General features: G+C 37.7%; 2 protein-coding genes and 1 long non-coding RNA gene across 4 annotated transcripts; all 3 read right to left on the bottom strand.

Annotated features, from left to right (window-relative positions):
• Nucleotides 1-2,703: 2,703 nt before the first annotated feature.
• LOC127142565 (uncharacterized) lies at nt 2,704-9,097 on the bottom strand. Its single transcript, XR_007813411.1, has 3 exons — nt 8,674-9,097; nt 5,521-5,883; nt 2,704-4,924 (listed from the first exon to the last, which is right to left on the bottom strand). It is a non-coding gene; the product is annotated as an uncharacterized LOC127142565 (long non-coding RNA).
• Nucleotides 9,098-9,520: 423 nt separating this feature from the next.
• casp10 (caspase 10, apoptosis-related cysteine peptidase) lies at nt 9,521-14,154 on the bottom strand. Of its 2 annotated transcripts, none has more exons than XM_018673589.2 (13): nt 13,999-14,154; nt 13,423-13,711; nt 12,987-13,092; nt 12,724-12,859; nt 12,408-12,460; nt 12,238-12,286; nt 12,072-12,091; nt 11,953-11,983; nt 11,794-11,868; nt 11,546-11,637; nt 11,241-11,355; nt 10,639-11,137; nt 9,521-10,302 (listed from the first exon to the last, which is right to left on the bottom strand). In XM_018673589.2, the coding sequence occupies exons 2-13, from the start codon at nt 13,701-13,703 to the stop codon at nt 10,137-10,139; spliced, it is 1,623 nt and encodes a 540-aa protein (XP_018529105.1). In that variant the 5' UTR covers nt 13,704-13,711; nt 13,999-14,154; the 3' UTR covers nt 9,521-10,136. The 2 variants fall into 2 exon arrangements, with proteins under 2 accessions (XP_018529105.1, XP_050927210.1); XM_051071253.1 differs by having other exon boundaries at nt 13,423-13,706; nt 13,999-14,135.
• Nucleotides 14,155-14,329: 175 nt separating this feature from the next.
• Nucleotides 14,330-17,107, bottom strand: fam237a (family with sequence similarity 237 member A). The gene is made up of 2 exons (XM_018673590.2): nt 16,746-17,107; nt 14,330-15,543 (listed from the first exon to the last, which is right to left on the bottom strand). Exons 1-2 carry the CDS (start codon nt 17,056-17,058, stop codon nt 15,419-15,421), a joined length of 438 nt encoding a protein of 145 aa, XP_018529106.2. The 5' UTR covers nt 17,059-17,107; the 3' UTR covers nt 14,330-15,418.
• Nucleotides 17,108-17,420: the final 313 nt, after the last annotated feature.

Raw genomic sequence — 17,420 nt, 5'->3', positions numbered from 1 at the left:
AAAAATGTCATAGTATAGTATGGCGTCAAAAATGGTCAAAAAATGTCATAGAATAGTAACGCGTGAAAACTGGTCAAAAAATATCATAGTATAGTAAGGCATAAAAAATGGCCAAAAAATGTCATAGTATTGTTAGGCTTCAAAAACCATCATGGAATGTCATAGTATAGTACGACGTAAAAAAATGGTCAAAAAGTCATAGTATAGTAACGCGTGAAAACTGGTCAAAAAATATCATAGTATAGTAAGGCATAAAAAATGGCCAAAAAATGTCATAGTATTGTTAGGCTTCAAAAACCATCATGGAATGCCATAGTATAGTGAGAGGTCAAAAGCCATCCAAAATTGTCATAGTATGGTAAGGCATCAAAAATGGTCAAAAACAGTCAAAAAATGTCATAGTATAGTAGGGCGTCAAAAACATCCAAAATATTAAAAAAAAAACATGTCATAGTATAGTAAGGTGTCAAAAACGCTAAAAAACTGTCATAGTATAGTCAGATGTCAAAAACACTCAAAAAATGTCAAAAATGTCCAAAAAATGTCATAGAATAGTAAGGTCTCAAAAACCATCGAAAAATGTCACAGTATAGTAAAGCGTGAAAACTGGTCAAAAAATATCATAGTATAGTAAGGCATCAAAAATTGTCAAAAATGGCCCAAAAATGTCATAGTATAGTAAGGCGTCAAAAACCATCCAAAATTGTCATAGTATAGTAAGGCGTCAAAAACGCACAAAAAATGTCATACTATAGTGAGACAAAAAAATGACAAAAAATGTCAAAAAATATCATAGTATAGTAAGGTGTTAAAAACGGCCAAAAACAGTCAAAAAAATGTCATAGTATAGTAAGCCATCAAAAACCATCAAAAAAAATGTCATAGTATAGTAAGGCGTCAAAAACCATCAAAAAATGTCATAGTATTGTTAGGCTTCAAAAACCATCATGGAATGCCATAGTATAGTGAGAGGTCAAAAGCAATCCAAAATTGTCATAGTATGGTAAGGCGTCGAAAATGGTCAAAAATTGTCAAAAAATGTCATAGTATAATAGGGCGTCAAAAACATCCAAAATATTTTTTAAAAAAAGTCAATAGTATAGTAGGCCATCAAAAATGGTCACAGAAATGTTATAGTATAGTAAAGCGTGAAAACTGGCCAAAAAAATATCACAGTATAGTAAGGTATCAAAAATGGTCAAAAACAGTCAAAAAATGTCATAGTATAGTAACACATAAAAAACGCTCAAAAAATATCATAGTATAGTAAAGCGTTAAAAACATCCAAAAACAGCCAAAAAAAGTCATAGTATAGTAAGGCATCAAAAACCATTGAAAAATGTCATAGTATAGTAAGCGTGAAAACTGGTCAAAAAATATCATAGTACTAAGGCATCGAAAATGGTCAAAAATTGTCACAGTATAATAAGGCATCAAAAATGGTCAAAAATGTCCAAAAAATGTTATGGTGTAGCAAGGCGTCAAAAACTGTCAAAAAATGTCATAGTACAGGAAGGTGTCAAAAACAGTCAATAAATGTCACAGCATAGGAAGGCATCAAAAACGGCCAAAAACGGTCATAAAATGTCATAGTATAGTATGGCGTCAAAAATGGCCAAAAAAATTTCATAGTACACTAAGGCATCAAAAATGGCCAAAAAATGTCAAAGCATAGTAAGGCATCAAAAATAGTCAATAAATGTCATAGTGTAGTAAGTCATCAAAAAAGCTCAAGAACTGTCAAAAAGTTTCATAGTATGGTAAGGCATCAAAAACCATCATGGAATGCCATAGTATAGTAAGAGGTCAAAAACCATCCAAAATTGTCATAGTATGGTAAGGTGTCGAAAATGGTCAAAAATTGTCAAAGTATAATAAGGCAGCAAAAACAGTTAAAATATGTCATAGTATAGGAAGGTGCCAAAAACCCTCAAAAAATATCACAGTAAAGCGTGAAAATTGGGCAAGAATGGCCAAAAATGGCATAGTATGGCGTGAAGATCAGCAAAAAAATGTCATACTATAGTAAGGTATCAAAAATGGTCAAAAATGTCATAGTACAGTAAGGCGTCAAAAACAGCCATACTGTGTGGACAACAAGGAAAAGTTCTAACAAGTATTAGAGGCATTTGAGGGCTAATTAAACTGTTTCTTTCTTTTTTTATTCTATTCGTAATAACGTTTCATGACCGGAAGCTTTGGACAGTTTCTGGGAGTAACAGGTTCTGTGTCTGCAGGAGGGACCACATCACCTGAAGAGGACATCTAAGTCAATCATAGTTAAATGTTATTAAAGATGTGTAAGACTTATTACCTTGTCCTCATCACTACATTAAAGGTAGGGTGAGAGAATTAAACAAAGTGTCTTCCCAGCGGTCAAACATCTGTCAGTAGCTTTGCTGATAAATGTTGTCTAGAACAGAATGAATAAAATTTTCTAACTTACCTATTGAGTTTTCTTTTTTTTCACATTAATATCAGAAAAATGATTTTGTAATGCAGAAATGCCAACTATTCTCTACTTGCAGTTTGTAATAATTGGGGCTAAAAGCCATAACCCTAACCCTAACCTCTGGCTAAAAGCTGTAGCCTAACCTTAACCCTTGGCTAAAAGCTGTAACCCTAACCCTAACCCTGATCTCTACAAGTGGCCTCTGGCTATAAATATCCACTTTCATACAATGATAAACAAACTGGCAAATATTCAGTGTTAAGAAGTATTTATTTGAGTGAGAGTAAGATGACAAGATATAAAACAAAATAAATTCTAACAATAGGAAAAAGGTATAAACAATATGAACAGTATAAACAGCACTATATACACAATATTAGATTGGATCTGAGTACTGATATTGCACTGATTGAAAAAGAAAAATACCAAAATGAAACGGAAAACACATTGATTTAAGATGGTTGACAAACACTGTAAGATTGTGAAAGTGTGAATATGTGTGTGTCTGTGGAAAACAAAAGACTTTTACTGCTCCGAGATAGTTCCTTTTTCATCAGCCACATGTCATAGTATAGTATGCCGCCTAAAACTGTCAAAAAATGTAATGGTATCTATACTAAGACATCAAAAACAGTCAAAATTGTCATGGTATAGTAAGGTGTCAGAAAAGGTAAAAAAAAAATGACATTGTGTAGTAAGGCGTGAAAACTGGTCAAAAAATGTCATAACATAGTAAGGGGTCAGAAATGGCCAAAAAATATCATAGTATAGTAAGGCATCAAAAATGGTCAAAAATGGCCAAAAAATGTCATAGTATAGTAAGGCATCAAAAATGGTTAAAAATGGTCAAGAATGGCCAAAAAATGTCATAGTATAGTAAGGCATCAAAAATGGCCCAAAAATGTCATAGTACAGTATGGCGTCAAAAATGGTCAAAAATGGCCAAAAAATGTCATAGTACAGTAAGCCGTCAAAAACTGTCAAAAAAGTGACATAGTATAGTAAGGTGTGAAAACTGGCCAAAAAATGACAGTATAGTAAGGCATGAAAACTGCTCAAAAATTGTCACAGTATAGTAAGCTATCAAAAACTGTCAATAAACATCGTAGTACAGTAGGACATCAAAAACGGACAAAAAATGTCATAGTATAGTAAAGTGAGAAAACTGGTCAGAAAATGTCACAGCATAATAAGCCATCAAAACTGTCAATAAATGTCATAAGACATCAAAAATAGTTTTAAAAATATCCTAGTGTAGTAAGGCATCAAAAACAGTCAAAAAATTTCAGAGTATAGTAAGGCATCAAAAACCATCAAAACTGCTTACTACTTAATGTAAGGTGTCAAATGATGCCATAGTATAGTAAGACATTGAAAAATGTAAAAACAAACAAGTGTCAAAAACAGTCAGTAAATGTCATAGTATAGTAAGGCGTCAAAAACAAAGACACCAGAGCGTGGACTAAGTGGTCGTGGACCATTCAGAACTAGTCCAGGAGTTAAATTTGCTTTCTACAGAAAGACAGAAGCTGCTGCTATTACTGGAGAACTGACTCCACCAGCTCCTGATACTCACACAACAGCAGTGGATGGAAATGTTTGTTTCTCCAAAGTCAGTTAAAATTTGAACTAAACTTGGTTGATATAAGCCAAAATGAAGCAAAATTAGTTTCTAGTGTGACACTGAACTGAATGAGTTCTTCATATTTTTATGATTTACTATACTAATGAGAAAGGGAGAGACAAAGGGAGATAGAGAGGGAAAGGGAGACATAGAGAGACAAAGAGAAAAGGAGAGAAAGTGTGCAAGAAAAAGGGGGAGACAAAAAGCATGAAGAGTGAGAGAGAAAGGAAGAGAGAACAAGACAAAGAGACAGGGAGAGAGAGGGAGGCAGACAGAGCAAAAGCATAAGAATTAGAAAGATAAAGAGAGCGAGGGAGAGAGACGAAGAGTGAGAGGGAGAGCGACAGAGGGAGAGAGAGGGAGGGGGAGGGCGAGAGAGATTAAATTCTTCATTTTCTTTGAACTGTACATTCATGAACTATGTAAATAAACTTTAATAATGAGAGAAGTCTTTTTTATGACAAATATTCAATATTCAATATTCAATATTCAAAATTACTGAAGATATAGAATTTAATGTCAGTGCTCTGTATTGGACAGTAGATGTAAAGCTGTTGTGAATTATCTGGAGGCCTCTGTCCTGGTCTCCAAGAACTTCTTCATTGCACAAAGACTCTCTGTGATCATGGACAAGGTCCCTGTGATCATGGACAATGTCTCTGTGATCGCAGACAATGTCTCTGAGATTATGGAGAAAGTCTCTGTGATCAACTAAATGTCTCACTGATTGCAGACAATGCTGTCAAATCGGGGACAGAGTCGTCGACAATGTCTCCCTCATCCTCAACAATGTCTCTCTGATCATGTCTCTGTGACCGTGGATGATGTCATGGACAAAGTGGTGACCCCTGAAGGAAATCCAAAGAGAAACATACAAAGGAAAATGATCAATACACTAATACCTATTCCTCGTCAACAGTTTAACCATGAAAATGCAGATATAAATATTCAACATTACTGCTGAACCACAACATTTAATGGTTTTACATGCCTTACTATACTATGACATTTTTAAAATTTTTGATGGTTTACTATATTATGACATTTTTACTTCTATTTTGGATTACTATTACTTCTGCATAATAACTTTTACTGTTGCAAACCACATCTAGTAACAGATTACTTTGACTATTACATCTTACTTCTGATATTGCTAAATACTTTTACGTTACTTCTATCAATTCAGATTACTTATATATTATTTTTATATTGCAGATTACTTATATTATTACACTTTTCTGATATACTGAATACTGAGCACAAACAATTTAATGTCAGTTCTCTGTGTTGGATAGTTTAGTAAAGCTGTTTGTCAATTATCCGTACAGGGTGTCTCTCGCCCAATGAGATAGGATATGAGATGGGATAGGCTCCAGCCCCCCCGCAACCCTTAACAGATAAGCGGTATAGATAATAGATGGATGGATGGATGTTTGTGAATTACCTGGAGGCCTCAGTCCTGGTCTCAAAGAACTTCTTCACTGTATGACGATTCTCTGCGATCGTGGACAATGTCTCTGTGATCGTGGACATTGTCTCTGAGATTATGGACAATGTCTCTGCGAGCACTGACAATGTCTTTGTGATCATGGATGATGTCTCTGAGATCATAAACGGTGTCTCCGTGATCAGACAATGTCTCCATGAGCACAGGCGATACCATCGAATCAGTGACCCCAGTCTCCACCGATTCTTGCACAAGTTCTCTAAGAAGCATGGACAATGTCTCCAATCATGGACCACGTCTCTGCAATCATGCATGACATCTTGGCGATCGCAGACGATGTCGTGGATGAAGTGGTGACACCTGGAGGAAATCAAAGAGAAAAAAGGAAAATGATCAATACACTACTATTTATTCCACATCAACATTTTAACCATGAAAACACAGTTAAATATTCAAAATTACAACCAACATTAGAGGTGTCTCAGAAAATGGGTTGTTTACTATCACATACAGTATGACTAGAAAAAGCATCACATTTTTAAGAATCACAGAATAACAATAAATATATGGGAAAATTTAACATAAATGATTATCTTAAATTTCTAATTGTCTGTCAGCTAATCACAGGAAGAATAATTTATATTACCGTGAACTGCATAATAAAAACTTTCACTTCAGCAAGTTTGTGAAAGCAGGGTTTAAACTAAGCTATTTTTAATTATACAGTGGTGGAAAAAAGACACCCCATGCATTTGTGAAATATTGCATTAAGAATCACTCTTAGGTCTTCAAGTGCAATTTCTTTTAGTACACAGCCAAAATACTAAACAAATCCTAAAAAAGCCATTAAAAACTTAAAATTGATTGGTTCCATAAAAATACATAAGAAATTCTGAGTGTTCGGTCATTTTGGTACCAGTGATCCACTAATGAAGGTTTTGCTTTTTATTAAAAGACACAATTTTTGTTGCTGTGCTTCGTGTCTACATAAAGCCAGCACATTTGAAAGTTCCTCAGAGACAAAAATGGCTAAAACAAGGAACCTAACGCAGGAAACATGCCTGAAGATACAGATTCTCAGCCAGGAAGGGTACAGCTGCTGCCAGATGGCCAGGAAGTGCATATGCAGTCCTTCAGCTGTTGGATACACTCTGCAGAAATACAGACGAACCAACAGCTTGGGAGACAAACCAAGATCTGGGCGTCCAAGGGTTTCTTCAGCAAGAAATGAACACATCCTGATCCGCATGTGCAGGAAAAACCACTGAATGACACCACAGGAGCTTCAGCAGCAGTGGTCAAACCAAACTGGTGTCCAGTGTTCCACCCACACTGTATATGGCTGACTTTTAGATCATGGCTTAAGATCCTACAAGGCTGTCAAGAAGCCCCTGATCAAAGAGAGACACAGGCGTTGTTGAGCCCAAGCACACAAGAACTGGACAGCCAGGAATTGGAAAAAGATTTGGTGGTCAGATGAGTCCAGTTTCCAGCTTTATCCTCCTCCTGATAATGTGAGGGTACACAAAAGGCCAGGCAAAGCATTATCTCCAGCATGTACAGTACCTACTGTCAAGCATGGTAGAGGCAGTATCATGGTTTGGGGATGCATGAGTGCTGCTGGTGTTGGTCATCTCACTGTCTGTGATGGCACATTAAACTGCCAAGTATTGTACCATTTTCAAAACCCACATGCTCCCTTCTGCACGTGCACTGTTTCATCGAGGTCAAAACTGGATGTTTCAACAAGATAATGCCCCTTGCCACACATCCAAGGCCAGTAGAACTTGGCTGCTGGAGCACTGTATCCAGGTCTTAGAGTGGCCAGCTCAATCCCCGGACATGAGCCCCATTGGAAATCTGTGGTGGATTATCAAAAGGTCTGTTTCAAAGTGTAAACCAAAGAATGTAGTAAAATTAAAAGTAGTAATTCAAGAAGACTGGGACAAGATTACCTCTCAATAGTGTGAAAGGCTTGTGGGGAACATGCCAGCCAGGATTAGAGCTCTACTGCGTGCTAATGGCAGGACTACTAAATATTAATTTGATGATGTGATGGTTTGTTTATTTTTTGTTCAGTTTTGAACACATTCTCTGTTATTTGTTGACTTTGATATGGACAATGTTGAGAACTGTCAATAATTTAGTTTTGTTAGTTTTTCTTGTAAACAATAAACAACAAAATATAATTTGTATTTGTTTGTGTCTGTATTATGTAGCCACACCTTTTGAAACACAAAAAAGATTTTTCCCCAAACATTTCATGATAATATTTGAGATTGTGCAAAATTTTTGAGGGTGTCCGGAAACTTTTTTCCCACCACTGTACTTCAGTCCACAGGCAGAAAATTAACTGACAACTATTTTGAATTTTTAAATATTATATTTAGTACAATTTTCTTGCAATTTATAGACACAATCAGTATTATTGATTCATTTATTATTGTATTCAATAATCTCATTAAATACCAAGGATTTAAACAATAACACTGTTACTAACATTAATAATAAGGACACATACCTCTTTGTGTATCTGGTCAATTATACACTTATTAGTTAATTGTGGTACTGTTTTAACATATGATTTCATCGAAAAATACAACCTTGTTTGCTCTAGGAGGCACTTTACTTCTGTAATTCAGGTTATCCCACTAGCAATGATTCTATGAATCACAGCAACCCTTACATACATTCTGTTATAGATGGACACTGCTTCTTAGACAAAAAAATGCAACAACGAATTATTAAGAACTAATCTCACCTCAATCTGTTTCCCCTCATAATTAGAAAGAAAATATATGTTCCAAAAATACATAGATTTATCCCCAAAATAAGAATCAGGTACCTTTCTTTCCCATTTTCTTTCAGCCGCTCTGCCCCCGGCTCTGGAACTCTCTGCCACCAGCCCTCCGAAACAGTGACTCTCTTCCTGTTTTCAAATCCGACTCAAAACTCATCTGTTCAAGATAGCCCATTCACTGCAACCATTCCTACTGCAACTTCACGTCCTACATTTTTCTAACTGTTGGTTGATTTTATCCATCGTTGTTTTATTGATTATTGTATATTGTACAATGTCCTTGAGTGACCATAAAGGCGCTTTCTAACGCTCTAACGCTTCTAACGCTAGCCGCTAAATGTTAGCCTTACCTTCAAGCCGCAGGTGAGTTCAGCGTCCAGTCTCACACCAGAGCAACAAAAAAGCAGCTCCAGAGTTTGTTTCAGTATCCAGACCTGCTCGTGTTTTCTCACAGTACGAGCAAACAGAAGCAACGATTCAAACTTGGCTTAAATGTGTTTTCCGACTTCCTTTCTCCGCCTCTCTGCGCTCCTCCCACAGAAGGTCGTGGCCAATGACGAGATACGTCGAGGTTAATAACGACATACGTCAGCTAACATTGGCAGAATAACGCTGATTGGCCGGTCCTTTCTGGTCTGCCCAGCAACCGCCTCTGATTGGTCTTAAAATACATTCACCGGAAAGACGGAGAGAAGCCTTAGACATAAGATCTAGGGTACAGCCATGCGCCAGACGCAGCATCGGTGCACAAAATTACAAACTGAATATAAAAAGATAAGACACTGCACAAATCACATAAACTACCACATATTAAAAAAACTTGCTGCATATTGCAAGGAGGATATCTGGAGTTACACAAAGATTAGATATTCAGTTTAAATTAAAGATAAACATCTAAAATAAAAACCAAAGAGCTGGTGATATATTTCTGCAGAGCAGCCTCCCTGCCAACACCAGGGAACATTAACACCCAAAGATATTTATTTTACATTGATATAAAACAAAGAAAAGCAGCAACTCTCCACATTTGAAAAACTAAAACTAGCTAATATTAATCAAATAACTGTGTCAGGAACTATTCACTAGATTCTGTTTCAACCTTTATGCAAATTTGTGGCATTGTGGTCAATTTAAGGTGTTCACTGAACTGCTGCATTGAAGACACAGCAAGTTATGAATGTAACAGACTGTAACAGATTACATTTTAAAGGGCGCATTTTTAATACATCCATATAAACAGAGCAAACAAGTGATCAAATTAGGATTTTTTTCTCAATGAAATGAAACATTTCTGAACTGCTTCAAAGATTTCATGGATTTCTGATGTGCAACACAGTTGTATTAAATGACGATGATGACAATAATACAGTCACATTTTGAAGAATATACCCACTACTGTGGTAGATGTTCCAGAAAATACTGGCCAATTGTATCCGTAAAATATTGAAGTTTGAAAGTACATATAAAAAACTGAAAAGTAAAGTAAGTAAAGACTGTGATGTTGGCTCTACTCCTGAATTGATGTGCATGATTTGTTTGTAAAGTTTGTAACCACAAACATTAAAAATCAAGTACAAGTGCATAATTTTGGCAGTGTTACACAGTATCACACGAACTATGACAGTCTCATACGAACCTCGAAAAATATTGTGTGACAAAATCACCTCAACTAATGGTTTCACTTTCAAGTTTTCAACCACATCTCCCCGTCTTCATCAGCAAATGGCTGCTGGCTCAGGTATCATCACAAAAATATAAACACAGTTGGATAAGGCTTTCAACAGCAGATATAAAATTGTAAACAGTTTTTTGATCAATCAGACGACAGCATGGGAGGAGAGGCTCTAGGGACCGGGAAGACCACTTTCTTCCTGAGTGAGGAGGCGATCTGAGGCATCTGCTTTTTTTCGCCCGTTTTGTCAGTCTTCTGGCTAACATCCGCATTGACCTTTGTCAGGATGGACACGAGGTCAACCCCCCTGGGAAAAGTAAAAGATACAGTGAGATGGTAGCTTAAAATAACCACCAACTTAGAATTAATGAATTAATTATTCTATTCAGGCATCAAAACCTCTGACAGTGGTATATTGCTGAATTACTATTATTGACATGACAATAGTTACTGTTCTGAAAAGTAACATTAGCTGTTTAGTAAATGCAGTAAAAAGTAGAATATGTATTGTATATATTTTCAGTATTTCTCCATGTAAGCCTAAAGAAACAAAATTGAAATGCTTAATAAGTAGGTAGTAAGAACTGCAATTTTTACAATACTCCTGTAAATCACCCAACAGCTGATATTGGGTTTCACTAACCCGGGAACCATCTGGAGAAGGTTTTGGTACAACGAGTGGATAAACCAGGTGCCATTCTTCTTGTCTCTGAAGGATATGAAAGAAGGAACAGTGGCCATTGCCAGCAGGAAATCAGCATCAGATGGGATGGAGTCTTTCGCTGTAATAGCATCACTATAAACAAAATCGCAAGCAGGACCGTCAGTCTCGACATAGACGGCCTTTTGCTCATTGGTGCCCTGGCAAGCCTGAATGAAAAACAGCTTGGGTTTTCCTGCCAAAGTGGGACAGTTTAATCCATTCAGAGGTTCCATCAGCTGTTTGATCTTGACGGTGTCGCTGTCCACACCGTACACGCCTCTTTCCTGCCCATGACTGAGAATACAGCATACCACACAGTCCATCTGCTTGTGGTCTCTCCTGCCGAGCTCCTGCAACACAGACAGCATCTCTTTGCTTGTACAGTCGTGCTGTATCTCGATCTGAAAGCCGAGCCATTCAAACACAACCTGCAGGCGCTCTGGAAGATAGAAGGATAAATATAAACACATGTAAAGGTGCAATAGTATGCCCACTGGAATAAATGCCTGATTTATTCCAAGATTCATTTAATATAAGCTTACTTTCATCAATCATGGTCCCCACTCGGTCCTTGAGAGTGGGTTTACTGAACCTGTAGTTGTTAACTATCAGGCAGATACCTCTCCTTGCTGAAGTCATGGGATATATTCCCAAAACCTATAAAGATAAATCCAGATAAAATAATTTAATGCCTGATTTAGTGTAGTACTTGCTCTTGAAATACTTTAATGCACTGTACATGTACAGCTGTAGATAAAACATGCAGGGTCCAGGACTGGGGAAGTGGTCCATTTTGCAAGGTGATACTTGAGCTCTGAGCACATATAAGAGGAATCAACTCACACACCTCATTGTTTGTGTCTGTGGTCTGAGACGTCTCCCTTTCAGAGGAGGCCTCGTTTCCTTGAGGTGGCAAAAATCCAAAGTCATCACTTTTAACTATGACAGAGATGATGGCAGGGTTGAAGGGCAATAATTTTCCGCAAAAATAAAAAGAAAAAAATTAGAATTAAATTTAGAATTTATTTTAAATTAATAAAGAATTAAAAGGTCTCTCACGTTTTGTCACAATAGCTCATTATGGGAAATACTTACAACAGCAAAAGTTTCTATTTTCAGTGCTTGAAACACTCAGTCCAGAAAAAAGGGCTCCACACTCATCTGGAACATCTAGTAAAGTAAGAAAAGAGGATTCAGAAGACTTGTACTTTTGCAAAGTTTCAGTTGCAAAACAACAGATTCAACTCAACTCACCCACAGATGTGTTGGAAGAACACTGGGAACACTATGTGGGACACAAGATAAATTAAAAAAGAATGTCACAATTTGTTTCATTGTCATAAAAATGTGTGTCAATTATGACAATTTCTCACCTGGGACAAAAATAGCAGCGCTTCAAAGAAGAAGGAAAAAAGGTCATTAGAAATCTAATTCTCAACGAAAATAGTTTAAACTATAACACGTTCACTGTGAGGGCAGTGAACACATTTACATATACAACACTTGGAGGATGAGACATGCTATCATATCTTAGTTTACCTGATCTTTCATGTGAGGTAGTCCTTTCAGCATTTAAAGTTTGAGTAGCCTGATAAAGAGCACAAACAGACAGAATACAAACATGGCACATGACACTGCAGTGACGTGATGATATTATTGTGGTAAAGACTCTTTCAGTGCTACTTAGACAGATTCAAAGCAGTATGTACCTGGTTTGGCTCAGGATGGTAAGACATAGACATTGGTCGACTCGTCTCTTGAGCTTTAATGATGGTTTGAGAAAGTGCAATAAAAGAAAATGACACAAGCAAACAATAGTCATGTGATTTACATACAGACTAACCAGCACACAGTAAAAATAACATCAAAGTTTGATGTTAATTATTTTCAGCAAGAAAGATTTACTGATAAACATCATTTTCTTATCTCTTTTCCCTCTTTCCTCTTGTTTGCCTGCTGTCTCTAATGTCTGCTTTTGTGGCCTCATTCCTACATTTGTTGTTGCAGGTAATATCTGTAACTTACCCGGCCGTGCTTTGAACTGGTTGATCTTTTCTTTCAACATGGGACAGACTGACGCAATAATTTTCTCCAGTTCGTTTAAATTAGTGTCACTGAGGAGGTCCATGTGCTCCATCTCCAGGAAGACTTCCAGCGTGGTCTGAAATATACACTTAAAACTTAATCTTATCATAAGGTAGTAAACACGTAAACACACACGCTATACACAACTTTACATCTGACTCTTCTCTGGGTTTCAAACATTGACAGTCTGAAGAGGCACTCACAACATTTTCCTCCAGTTTTCTTCGTGGGAGTGTTTTGTTCAACAAGAACTTCAGTTGCTTCAAGTCATTATCTGTAATCTCCTCAGACAGGTTGTACAGCAGCTTCCTGGAATAAGAGAAAAATAAAAGTAAAAAAGTGATGTGCTGTCAGAGCAGGCCTGGTGCTTTAATGGCCATAGGTCGCCATAGTGTGTTGCGATTCTGACCTCATCTTCGATTACATTGACTAATTAAGATGCAACAATCCCACATCTTCAGTACCTACATGTGGGATTTTGGTCAATACCAAGAACTGATCCCTATCAATGAAGTATATTTATCTATCAAATAAAAACATGTCTCTGAATCAAAATGGACAAGTGTTTTCCAAGAGTTTCCTATAAACAAAATCATACTTGATAATTTAGTTAATAATAGTAAAATATGGGCAGTCCACCTGTAAGGAGAGATGAAGGTCCTGGTTGTAAACTCAGGGTCAGTGAGATTGAGGTCCCGGACCAGACGGTTGCGATGTATGGTGAGGAGAAGTTCAGGCAACAGGTGTGGCTGCTCGGGTGAGAGGTGGTCATGATCTGCCAGGCGAGAGAAGAGGTCGCTGGCCAACTCCACAGAGGTCAGGCTTTGGCCCAGGAGGTCGGTGCAGAGAAAAGCTAGAGCTTTTACCTCGTCCTTGCACAGGGCCTTCCCCACCTCTAACAGCAGCCTCTGAAAATCCATTTCCTGTGCTAAAACAAGATGAACCCTCCCAGACATCAGCTTCCTCTGGTCTAATACCATGCAGAACGTCATATTAGTCATTACTTCCTCATTTACAGTATTTACTTAATATCCACAATCTGATATAATGATATTGATCACACATAGTGTCGATAACATCTTTTTATCTTTTAGCCAGTTTGTCTGCACGTTACCACTGGAAGAACAAAATGAATGTTGTAACTCGACAGTAGCATTATCACACATTATCACACATTATTTTTTCTACTCAACCCAAACATGTCCACGGTGTTACCTTTTTGGAGAGGAGTTTAGCAGGTCTGGATATTAGCCGTCTACATACCCGTAGTGCTGTAGGCAATAGTACACTACCGAAATATTGTGTTTCGAGTCGCGGACACGAGTTTCACATAAAGTTCACAGAGGAGGAAGTAGCGTCCAAACGTGAAAGTAAAAGGGAAAGGCAGCACAGTGACGCAGCGCTGTCTCAGAGACTTGAAGGCCCACCCGTGTGAAACACTTAGGGGAGCGACGACAAGCACGACACATCTCGATCATGGATCTTGAAATGCATCCACGATCTCGACAGATTTTGTTTGTTCAAACCACAGGGTCACTGGCTGACAAAATTGCAGCACACGGCCTCTAGATGTGCTGGTGACGATAGCTCAGAAACTCGAGCTCAGCTGACCTGCAGTGCTTTGAATAAAAGACTCACTGTTTATCATATGCTGCACAGCGATTATCTGAGTTGATTTCATTCAGGTTGTACTGACTGAAGGCTGTCTTTAACTTTACCTATGGTTAGTGCCAGCATACAGAGTTCTCTATAGGAAACGTTTGGGAAAATTAGGAGGAAAATTATTATGAAACAGACTTACAGTGATATAACTAAAGAATAGTCTGACTGTGTGGGTTAAATTCAGGGTTTGGTTAGTCAGCCATGCTTCACAAGCATTCTGCACAGTAACCACATTTGGGCTGCATCAGCTATTCATAGGATGTTTTAGCTTTAGCTTCATTTGGCTGTCATCTCTCACCACATGTGCACCACAGTTTGGTCACTGTTTTATTCATTTTATGTGGAATTTGCTGACTGGGTAGTCGTGGATAAACAACTCACAGCCATAACACATTAATTTATTGTGCTTATAATAAGCATACAGATAAATCAGTTTTGAATCGATGTGCAAGGTGTATTAAACTGCAGGTAACCATGGGAACAGTACTGTTATTCATGCAGTGTGCCTGGATGAGAGGATTAAAATAAAGTACACACAAACAATAAAGAACAGACAACAATTTCAAGTCAAATCAGCCTTCTTTTTCCTTTGGGAAGTGGTTGTGATATAAAGTGATAATACACTTCAAGGTGTGCTGATAGAGAAAATAATGATGTCAACTGAAGCTTCAGTCCTGTCCAGTATTTTCATTCATCAGCACACTTTATTGTGCATTAACATTAAATCAACAGAAGTCACTACTGAGAGCCATGCTGCCCTACAAAGGCAGAGAGCAGTTACTACAGAAAAAATAAAGTGGTGGTATATGTTTATATATATACATTTCAGGTCTTTTTACACTTTTTTTTAATTTTTTTTTTTTTACCATAAATATGTAGTTACTGAATTTTGGCTTTGTAGGGCAGCATGTATTGTTTTTCAGAAGGCAAGAAAACACTGATAAAGACTATAAACTTGAAAATCTTTCTGTAACTATTTGTGGTGGTGTGTGTTTGATTTGGGCCTGGTCTTCAGGGTCTTGATGTGTCCTCTGCGCCTCACTCTGACACTGAGCCATGACTGGGAGTTCACACCTGAGCTGTTGAACCTGAAGGACTCTGTGAAGGACACACACACACACAAGCACATACAGAAAAATACAGAGCCAGATACATTCGTGATAAAACAAAGCAAGGCCACAAAGACCTGAGTCAAAGGTCACATGATACTTCAGGGATGTGAAACAGGTATTCTCATTCCTCAACTGATGAGGTCTACTGCATCACCAAAGGCTCATCAATGCAATGTGAGATTATCACTCTCTTGATTTAGGTTTAAGGTGCCTTGCCTCAGGATCTTAACACAGTTCCACCATCTTCAAAAAGAGAAGGCAACTCTATTGCTCTACTTCTCTCAAAACAAGGACCATGTCTGCCCTTACACTGTTGCCCATAAAGGTGGAACATTTTTTTCAGACACATTCCTCTTTTTATTCCTATTTATACACATCAGTAATCACCATTGACCAGGTGCAATGATTACACACTGAGTCCCAGTTACCAATTTTGTTTTGAGAAGATATACACTTTATCTGTCAAGAATCAATCACATTGTCACAATCATTTCATGAGGAGCATGCAATGACTTTTATGTGTGGAAATCTGGACTTTGATTTTATATTTCTTGATACACAAAATAAGTGTTTTGCCCCAAATTTATGGCAGCAGTTGGAGCAAAAATATTTTCAAAGAATCTTATTTTTTCAGATGTTAAGGATATGATAGGCTCCAATTAGGAATTTAGAAAGAACAGTACTAAGTTAAAAACTTTCTGTCTTCAAAAATAAAAGAGAAAATCCAGAGAAAGGGTATTTATTGTCTTGTGTGTGGATGAGATATATAGTGTCAGTGGGTAAATAGCATCTTTGGTTTAGTTCATTTGACCTACTTTATATCCTGTGCACCATATTTTATAAGTTCATCACAGGTACAATCTGTAACTTATAACAACTAAGCTGTAAAATAAACATAGTACAGTGTATAGAAGTAAGCAAAGTACAAAAGTAGCATAAAAGGGAAATATTGAAGTGTAGTACAATTAACTCAAAATATAGTGCTTGAGTAAACATACTTACGTTACACCCAGTAGATGATAACAACAACAACAACAACAACAACAACAACAATAATAATAATGATGATAAACCTAGACTAACATTGATACGAACAGTCATTTATGAGCTGTAACTCTGAGATGAATACCCTCTCTTATCTGACAGATGTGTGTGTGTGTGTGTGTGTGTGTGTGGTTGAACACTTACTGTCAGTAAAGAGGGAGTGTACAGCGGTGATGTGCCTCCGTCCCAGGCCGTGACTCCTGGACAGCACGCAGTCCACATAGATGTCCCAAAAGACTCGGGCCAGGTCCCAGAACAGCGCCGTGTGTTTGCTGTTTTCTGACGACCTGAGGAACACCATCAGGTCCCAGAAGGCGGGCACCGTGTCAGCGATCCTCGGGGAGCGCATTTCAAGCAGCAGCGCCGAGGAGGAGTCCCAGCACTGCGGGTTCACCCGGTGGGCCGTCAGGGGGTCCACCTGACCCGGCTTCTGGCCCTGCAGCGGCACGGCATACATGCAGCTCAGGACGAACACTGTGGCCAAAGGTATGTTCAGGAGCACTGGAACCATCTGTAGAAGACACAACGCAGGTCAGCTGTTTCTACAGAGCCATAATTTAATCAACAGTGTTGATCAACCTGATTTTATATTATCGAGTGGGTTTAATATCTCAAACAAATCACATAAAAATGTCTAAAAATAAATAAATATATCTCTTAACAACTGAGAAATAATCAGGCCAGTCAAAAGACTTAAAAGGACATATCAGTATTGCAAAAGCATTAAGCATTTCAGAGGGCTACGTCTACAAACCTATAGTCTGACAAATATGTCACTGAAGTTTTACATTATTCTACTAATAATAACACTCAACAGTT

This window comes from Lates calcarifer, linkage group LG1, assembly GCF_001640805.2.
Source record: "Lates calcarifer isolate ASB-BC8 linkage group LG1, TLL_Latcal_v3, whole genome shotgun sequence".
In the NCBI taxonomy this organism is placed as follows: Eukaryota; Metazoa; Chordata; class Actinopteri; family Centropomidae; genus Lates; species Lates calcarifer.
The sequence above is the reverse complement of the archived record's forward strand: the minus strand, read 5'-3'. Positions and strand labels throughout refer to the sequence as shown.

Excerpts from the sequence above, each read along its gene's own strand:
- casp10 (XM_018673589.2), bottom strand. The coding sequence starts at position 13,703 with ATGGATTTTCAGAGGCTGCTGTTAGAGGTGGGGAAGGCCCTGTGCAAG. Across the intron at positions 11,356-11,545 it reads CCACAGACACAAACAATGAG|GTTTTGGGAATATATCCCAT; the intron begins GTGTGTGAGTTG and ends TTATCTTTATAG. Across the intron at positions 11,138-11,240 it reads GGGGACCATGATTGATGAAA|AGCGCCTGCAGGTTGTGTTT; the intron begins GTAAGCTTATAT and ends TCTATCTTCCAG.
- fam237a (XM_018673590.2), bottom strand. The coding sequence starts at position 17,058 with ATGTATGCCGTGCCGCTGCAGGGCCAGAAGCCGGGTCAGGTGGACCCC. Across the intron at positions 15,544-16,745 it reads ACACTCCCTCTTTACTGACA|AGTCCTTCAGGTTCAACAGC; the intron begins GTAAGTGTTCAA and ends TGTCCTTCACAG.